Genomic DNA, 9,151 nt, shown 5'->3' on the forward strand with positions numbered 1-9,151 from the left:
CTCGTCCACTGAAATCTCTGCAGAGGCCTGCTCCACCTTGTGCTGGCCAATGAACACGGAGGACGGCAGGTGGAACCCGCCCCCTGCCCCGATTGGAAGGAAGAACTGGATGGCCTGCGGTGAGACTCCGCCCTCCATATAATGAAAGTGTGCAGAATCCTGGGGAGAGGGAGAGAAAGAGGGAGTGAGAGGTGAAGAGAGAGCTATGGCAGTAGCCACACCCCAGGATACATTCACCAGCTGTAACCTTTACTCAATAATATTCAAATATTGAATGGCTACAGCCAGGTTACCAGCTATGAATTCTCAGGCCCGGGACAAAATATTGGGAGGGCCCGCAAAATATATTTTGTTAGGAATTTAAAATTATTGCACTCCAAAGTCTCCCAGTTGTCCGCTCCTTACTACAGCCCTGGTTTCCGCTGAATAATATTTAATATTCTAATATTCTCTAATACTATAATATTCGAATATTATACAACTGAATAATAGTAAACCTTATATCCACCCAATTGTTGTATCACAGCCGAAGGTGTCCATCATGTAGAGCATCTTTCATAACAGTCGACTCCCAATGAGTCACAACACCAATCAGACCACCACGCCGTGGCAACAGGGGGTTCACGCACTGGCCAATCGGCAGAGAGGTCATAGGTCAGAAGGTGAGTGTGTACACACAGCTGGCCGGGAAGGTTCTGGGTGTGTGGAGAGAGAGGACACTGGGGCCTTATGTGCTGATGACCTGCTGTCACGGTATGTATCTTGTGTTCAATAAAGCCTGCTTTCTCTCAGCTCAGCTTTAATCAGCCCTAGACACTCCCTCTGTTCCCAACGCAGACAGTTCAGCTCAGGACGCATCGGGACTGTGACATGGAGGGAACACAAACATACACACACGCTGAACATACACACACACTCACACGTACGCGGAAACATACACACACGCACACACTGAAGATACAAAGTCACTCACACACTGAACATACACACACACTCACACATACGCGGAAACATACACACACGCACACACTGAAGATACAAAGTCACTCACACACTGAACATACACACACACTCACACATACGCGGAAACATACACACACGCACACACTGAACATACAAGGTCACTCACACACTGAACATACACACACACTCACACATAGGCTGAGCATACACACACATGAGCACACACCACACACACACGCACACACTAAACATACACACATGTGCACACACACATGTACTGTACATAGACACTGAACATACACACACACATGCACACACATCCAGACACACACACACTCTCACGCACACGCTGTACACACATACTGAACATACATAGGGTACATACACACACACACTCACGCAGATAAATACTCACACAGACACACACACACACACACACACAGACAGCTGCTCACATGCACACTCACTCAGCTGACTAAATTGAATTGAGGTGAATTGAATCAGGAGTGGTGAGGCCAGGCAAGCCAGGCTGTCCTCAGTAAACCTTCCCCCCAGTCAGAGGGGCTACTGAACACACAGGGGTGTACTGAGCACACCGTGGCCTACTACTGAGCACACAGGGGTCTACGGAACACACTGTGGCCTACTACTGAGCATATAGGGTCCACTGAGCATACTGTACCCTACTACAGAACACACAGGGGTCTACTGAACACACTGTGGCCTACTACTGAGCATATAGGGTCCACTGAGCATACTGTACCCTACTACAGAACACACAGGGGTCTACTGAACACACTGTGGCCTACTACTGAGCACATAGGGTATACTGAGCATGCTGTGGCCTACTGCTGAGCACACAGGGGCTGTTCACAGAGCAAACCGCCACACACCCCACCGGGCCCACATGGGAGGGTGTACCGCCCTCTCTGTTTGGAAGAGAGAAGGGTGGAGGCAGGGAGGAGGACTGAGGAGCTTTTCTGCAAAGAATATTCCACCCAATGAGCAGAATACTGCCCCACCACCAGCAACCGCACCACTAACACCATTTCACAGCCATGCTGGCCGGTACGCTGAGGTGCCCTCGAGTGTGCAGGTTTGGATTGCTTATTCAGGGTGTTGGTTTACAGCGTTATAATGTGGGTGTTGGTTTACAGTGTTGATTAGGGGTGTTGATTTACAGTGTTGATTAGGGGTGTAGGCTTGCTGTGTTGATTTTGGGTCAATGTTGGTTTGCAGTGTTGATGCGGGCAGTTGGTTTTCAGTGTCCGTGTGGAGTCAGCGTCGATTCGGGGTGCTGGTTTAGAGGGCTGTTTTGTGGTGTTTGTTTTGGCGGGGTTGTTGCGTTGTTTTTCCGGGTGTCGGGGTGTAAACAGCGCCCCCTGCTGGTCTCACCCGGGACAGGACGGAGGAGCTCCCGCTGCCGTCGGACAGCTCCGAGGGGGACGGGGCGTGGCGGGAGGAGGGCGACAGGCTCAGGGACTCGGGCCTGTCCTGGGGAGGGGGAGACACACCTGGGGAGGGGGGCAAAATGAACACCGTCACCACCCACACTCAACATTACCCCTCCGGGCGCATCCAGAGCCAAAATACCCTCTTCAGAATGCAGAATGCAGATTTACTGTATGCAATATTTTTATAATATTATTAATATTTTAACTTCTGAAAACTTTTCTTTCCTGTCTGCTGAGAGTAGGCTAGCTCGCTAATGCCAGCTGTTCTTCAGCTAGCTAGTAACACTCCTATTTAGCACCAAAAACACTGATGGCCTTAATAACACACCAGAGTAACTCTAGCACAAAGTTTAACAACACATCAGAGTGTCACCAAAACAACTACACACTTTTCCCTTAATACAAGGCTGCCCAACCCTGTTCCTGGATATGTACGATACTGTTGGTTTTGCCTAACCAAGCGTAACCCCATTCAACAGCTAGCGATCTGATTGAGCCGCTAATTAGTCAAATCCTATGTGCAAAATTAGGGTTGAAAACAGCAAGGAACAGGGTTGGGCGACTCCACCTTAATACCCCCAGTAAACAGTCACGCTCCCGCCCCGGGGGTACTGCCGGTGTTCACGCCGGGGGACAGAGCTGACCTGCGTGGGGGGAAGCCAGGTGGGACGGGGCGTTGGTCGTTCGAGGCTGTCGGGTGCGAGAGGCGTTCAGAGGGGCGCAGATAGAGGGCGCTGTTCTCCGCGCCCGGTCCCGCCCCTTCGGGACTTTCAGGTCCAGCGGTTCGTCCAGAGACAGCATGGCCGACTCCGCCCACCTGCGGACAGGCGGACACGGCGTTAGCTTAGCGTCAGAGCACGTTACGACATTTCTGACTCGAATGTTATTCTCCAGTCGATCCTGTGAAATGGCAGAAGACAGCTCCACCCACCCCTCCGGTCCACAATCTCCTCCCCCGCTCCTGACCCTCTCACAAATTCCTATGGTGCAAAAACATGCAGACGCACACACGCCCATACACACACACGCACATACACACACTCGCGCACACACACGAGTATTGCCGCTGTTGTCAGGCCTGAAATCTAAGTAGAGCACTCTTACGAGAGCTTGTTCCTACAGCATGACATTTTTTCCACTACTTGAGAGAATGAATTGTGTTGGAGCACGTTTAGAACAGATTTAGAGTTCTGTTTACAATCCAACACACAGAGTCGCCCCACCAGCAACAACTGACTGCTGAAACATCCACATACACACACTCTCTCTCACACACACACACTCTCACACACACATGCACACACACTCTCTCTCTCACACACACACACACACACACACACATACACACACTCTCTCTCTCACACACACACACACACATACACACTCTCTCTCACACACACACACACATACACACTCTCTCTCACACACACACACACACACACATACACACTCTCTCTCACACACACACATACACACTCTCTCTCACACACACACACACATACACACACTCTCTCAGACACACACACATACACACTCACTCTCACACACACACACACATACACACTCTCTCTCACACACACACACATACACACTCTCTCACACACGCACACACACACACATACACACTCTCTCTCACACACACACACACACATACACACTCTCTCTCAAACACACACACACACATACACTCTCTCTCTCATACACACACACATACATACACTCTCTCTCATACACACACACGCACTCTCTCTCTCATACACACACACACACATACATACACTCTCTCTCATACACACACATACACTCTCTCTCTCTCACACAAATACACATATACACACTCTCTCTCTCACACACACACATACACACTCCCTGTCACAAACACACACGAACGCACTCGCACACACATGCACACACACAGGTCTACCTAATAAAGTGGTCAGTGAGTGTACATACTGTACACACACATAGTCACACACATACACACATGCTCAGCCACTCATTCACACACACTATGGTGAGGTCATCATAATGAGGGTCAGTTTGATTTCATTGGCCCAGCCTCGGGCAGCTGGTAGTAATAATAATAGCTTTAAGTCCACTAAGAACACAAAGCATACTTGATATAAACTTAAGTTTTACATCAAGTTATATTCTTAAGTGTAAAATAGTATACTTCAGGTATTGCTTAGCGTACTATTATTCCGCATGAGTTAAAATGACTCCAGTTTTGTATTTGTAGGTATGGATGGAGCAGGACCATCCAGGACCATCTCTGGCACTCCAGGAACAGGGTTGCCTCCCACTGCTCTACGCAGCCAATCACTGCACAGCAAGGATCTACACAGCCAATCACAGCAGAACGAGTCTATATGAAGCCAATGGAAGAACAATGAATCTACGTGCTATATAACCGATCACAATGTAGTGAGCCTTAAGGCAATCACATTGCACACAACCAATAGAAGCAAGAGTAGGTCTCTAGACAGCCAATCAGAGCACAGTACATGTCAAAGCAGCCAATCAATGTCCCATTCTTTGCATGCTTCTGTTGGGGCATTATGCTCAGGGCTCACACATCACCTCCTACCATGTGTACAATTACAAAAGCTATCCTTCATTCTGTCAACCCCAGTCCAGCTCTACCCCCCTTTTCATAGATATCTGCAAAAGTGGTACAGTCCCTCCAATGGAACAGGTGACTTAGCAGTGGAATGTCACAAAGCTGTAGAGAAAAAGGGGTGATAGAACTGTGACAATAGAACACTTAAAGCCTTAGTGTATGTGCCTGTGTGTGTGTGTGTGTGTGTGCGTGCGTGTGTGTGTGTGCGTGAGTGTGTATGTGTGCGTGCATGTGTGTGTGTGTGTGTTTGTGTGTGTATGTGTGTGAGTGTTGGTCTTTGTACAGTCAGGTTGTCTTTGTGAAAACAGCTCCCTGCTGTGAAAGGCATCTTTGTCTCGCCCTCTTGTGGAGTAAACACAGGCTGGTGCAGTTTGGGGGGGGGGGGGGGGGGGGGGGGGGGTGCAGTGGGCTGAATGAAAGGTCTGTCCGCAGTTACACCCGAAGTTACAGCCTGCTCTAACCCCACAACCCCCACCCCACACCCACACTCTGCTCTGCCCCTACAACCCCACTCCCAATCACGGAAGTCAAAGAGATCCATGGACATGTTTCTCCTGCACTGTGTGTGTGTGTGTGTGTGTGTGTGTGTGTCCATTCCCACATCCCTCACAGTGTAATTAAGTACTTGACCTGACCCAGCTGAAGGGGAATAAAGGGCCAAGACCCCTTGTGTACCTGTCTGTCACTCCTCCTGTCTATCCCTCACCGTTTAAACACACACTTCCTGTCGCTGTTGATAAGAATGAAAAGAAGGCCATAATGGGACTGTTCCCATAATGCACCTGAGACTGTTCCCACAATGCACCTGTGACTGTTCCCATAACGCACCTGTGACTGTTCCCATAATACACCAGTGACTGTTCCCACAACGCACCTGAGACTGTTCCCATAATACACCAGTGACTGTTCCCACAATGCACCTGTGACTGTTCCCATAATGCACTGATGTGACTATCCCCACAATGCACCAGTGACTGTCCCCATAATGCCCCTGTGTGACTGTTCCCATAATGCCCCTGTGTGACTGTCCCCATAATGCAGTTGAATCGGTTCCCATAATGTCTGTATAACCAACCTGTGTACAAGAAGCTTCTGCAGTCAACACCAAGAAGGCCTGCAGCACAGCACAGACACAGCAGCACAACACAGACACAGCAGCACAACACAGACACAGTAGCACAGCACAGACACAGTAGCACAGCACAGACACACTAGCACAGCACAGACACACTAGCACAGCACAGACACAGCAGCACACAGACACAGCAGCTCCCAGCAGCAGAGGACCACAGGCAGCACAGCACAGAGGCTGATCTGTGGAGCCCATAGATCAGATTTGCACTTTGTTGTACGTCGCTCTGGGTAAGAGCGTCTGCTAAATGCCAAGTAATGTAATCTGGTTGGGTAGTCAACGGCCACATCTCAGGAGCACGACCTTTAACCTCTGGGTGGGAAGCCCTGCACCTCAGCCACATGTACCGCCTGCAGAGCGCTCCCATAGAGGGAGAGCAGAGCAGAGCGCTCCCATAGAGGGGGAGCCTGGGACCGCTCCTCAAAGCCTGGAGCCCATAGATCAGTGTTACTCCAGACCTCTCTCTCTCCTCTCCTCCCTCTCCCTCTCCTCCTTCTGCCTCTCCTCCAGTGACCTCCCTCTGGGCCTGGTGCCAGGATCCACTCACCCCCTCCATCCCTCAGCCCTCTCACACACACACACGACCCACACACAAGAGCACAAGCACACTCAAACCACAGTCTCCCCTGACGCCAGACCCCCCCAGCCCATATCACACACAGCCAGAGAGGAGAGAGCCCCCCCCCTTCAGACTCCACTTAGACAGGAAACCACTGCGCCTGAGCTGGCCTCTCTCCCTCTTTCTCTCTCTCTCCCTCTCTCTCTCTCCCTCCTCCCTCTCTCACTTTCTCTCTCTCCCCCCTCCCTTTCTCTTTCTCTCTCTCCCCCCCTCTCTCTTTCTCTCACTCCCCCCTTCTCTTCTCTCTCTCCCCCTCTCCCCTCTCTCTCCCCCCTCCCTCTCTCTCTTTCTCTCTCTCCCCCCTCCCTCTCTCTTTCTCTCTCTCCCCCCTCTCTCTTTCTCTCACTCCCCCCTCTCTTCTCTCTCTCCCCCTCTCCCCCTCTCCCCCTCTCTCTCTCCCCCTCTCTCTTCTCTCTCTCCCCCCTCTCTCCCCCTCTCTCCCCCTCTATCTCTTTCTTTCACTCCCCCTCTTCTCTCTCTCCCCCTCTTCCCCTCTCTCTTCCCCCTCTCTCTTCTCTCTCCCCCTCTCTCTTCTCTCTCTTTCTCTCTGACACCTTCTCTCTTGTGCTTTATGGGCCTGACATATTTCATGTCAACACACACTCACTGAGCACTTTATTAGGAACCTATTCATGCAATTATCTAACCAGCCAATCATGTGGCAGCAGTGCAATGCATACAATCATGTAGATAAGGGTCAGGAGGTTCAGTTAATGTTCACATCAACCAACAGAATGGGGAAAAAATGTGATCTAAGTGACTTCAACTGTGGAATGATTGTTGGTGGCTGACAGGGTGGTTTGAGTATCTCAGAAACTGCTGATCTCCTGGGATTTTCACGGACACCAGTCTCTACAATTTGCAAAGAATGGTGCAAAAAAACAAACCAAAAAAATCCAGCGAGAAGAAGTTCTGCAGACAGAAACGCCTTGTTAATGAGAAACATCGGAGGACAGACTAGTCAAAGCTGACAGGAAGGTGACAGTAACGGAAATAACCACACATTACAACAGTGATATGCAGAAGAGCATCTCTGAACACACAACACAGCATAACATAAGTGGATAGGCTACAGCAGTAGAAGTCTTAGAAATAAGTCTAACAAAAACCTAATAAAGTGCTCACTGAGTATATGTGCTGCCAAAGCTTCACATAAACATGTTACATTAAACACATGAATATGAACCACGACAGTATTAATAATACCTTCATATACATGCTCAAGATGGCTTTGGAGTCATCCAGTAGTATCTTTTGCTCTCTGTAACTCAATTTCCAATTTGCTTTATGTCAAATTCCCTCTCTTTCCCTACCCTCTCTCCCTCTCTCTCCCCCACACTCTCTCTCCCTCTCTCTCTCCACACACACTCTCTCTCTCACTCCCCCACACCCTCTCTCTCCACACCCTCTCTCTCTCCCCCACACCCTCTCTCCCTCTCTCTCCCTCTCTCTCCCCCACACACACTCTCTCCCTCTCTCTCCCCCACACCCTCTCTCTCCACACCCTCTCTCTCTCTCCCTCTCTCTCCCCACACACACTCTCTCCCTCTCTCTCCCCCACACCCTCTCTCTCCACACCCTCTCTCTCTCTCTCCCTCTCTCTCCCCACACCCTCTCTCTCTCTCTCTCTCTCACACACCCTCTCTCCCTCTCTCTCCCCCACACCCTCTCTCTCCCTCTCTCTCCCCCACACCCTCTCTCCCTCTCTCTCCCCCACACCCTCTCTCACTCTCCCTCTCTCCCACTCTCTCCCCCACACTCTCTCTCTCTCCCTCTCACTCCCCCACACACTCACTCCCCCACACATTCTCTCCCTTCCTCTCTACCTGTCAGCAGACAGTAATAGACTGTTCAGTAATTCAGTAATTGAACAGCTTGCATCAAATTTGCTGTGACGTGAGGCATCTCTTTTCTCTCCACTCCCACTCCCTCTCGCTCTCTCTTTCTCCCCCCCTCTGTCTCCTCTCTCTCTTTCTCTCTGTCTTCCTGTAAAAACGCTCTGTAACCTTAAATGGCATTATGTAACTCTGTAACTGAAGAACAAACCCAAGACAGTCAAAGGCCGGAAGAAAGAAAGATTTACGTTTACATTTAGGCATTTAGCAGAGAGAGAGAGAGAGAGAGAGAGAGGGGGGAGAGAGAGAGAGGGAGAGAGAGGGGGGAGAGAGAGAGGGGGGAGAGAGACAGAGAGAGAGACAGAGAGAGAGAGGGAGAGAGAGAGAGAGAGAGGGAGAGAGAGAGGGGGGAGAGAGATACAGAGAGAGAGGGAGAGAGAGAGAGAGGGGGAGAGGTAGATGAGATGTGAGAGGAAAGACGGGATGGCAGAAGGGAGGGGGAGGGAGGGAGGGAGAGATGGGCGGGAT

The 9,151-nt window shown here is 50.4% G+C and overlaps 1 protein-coding gene across 1 annotated transcript in view; it reads right to left on the reverse strand.

The window, feature by feature from the left end:
• The window catches only part of LOC133121347 (zinc finger protein GLIS2-like), a 31,204-nt gene that overhangs the window by 9,156 nt on the left and 12,897 nt on the right, over positions 1–9,151 (reverse strand). The window contains exons 2-4 of the mRNA XM_061230548.1: positions 3,062–3,234; positions 2,359–2,477; positions 1–114 (exon numbers count right to left, since the gene is read on the reverse strand). The exon at positions 1–114 is cut by the window's left edge and continues 24 nt beyond it. Of these exons, the coding sequence (XP_061086532.1) occupies positions 1–114; positions 2,359–2,477; positions 3,062–3,218 (390 nt within the window). The 5' untranslated portion in view covers positions 3,219–3,234. The remainder of the gene's footprint in view (positions 115–2,358; positions 2,478–3,061; positions 3,235–9,151) is intronic.

The sequence above is a fragment of the Conger conger genome, chromosome 2 (assembly GCF_963514075.1).
Source record: "Conger conger chromosome 2, fConCon1.1, whole genome shotgun sequence".
In the NCBI taxonomy this organism is placed as follows: Eukaryota; Metazoa; Chordata; class Actinopteri; order Anguilliformes; family Congridae; genus Conger; species Conger conger.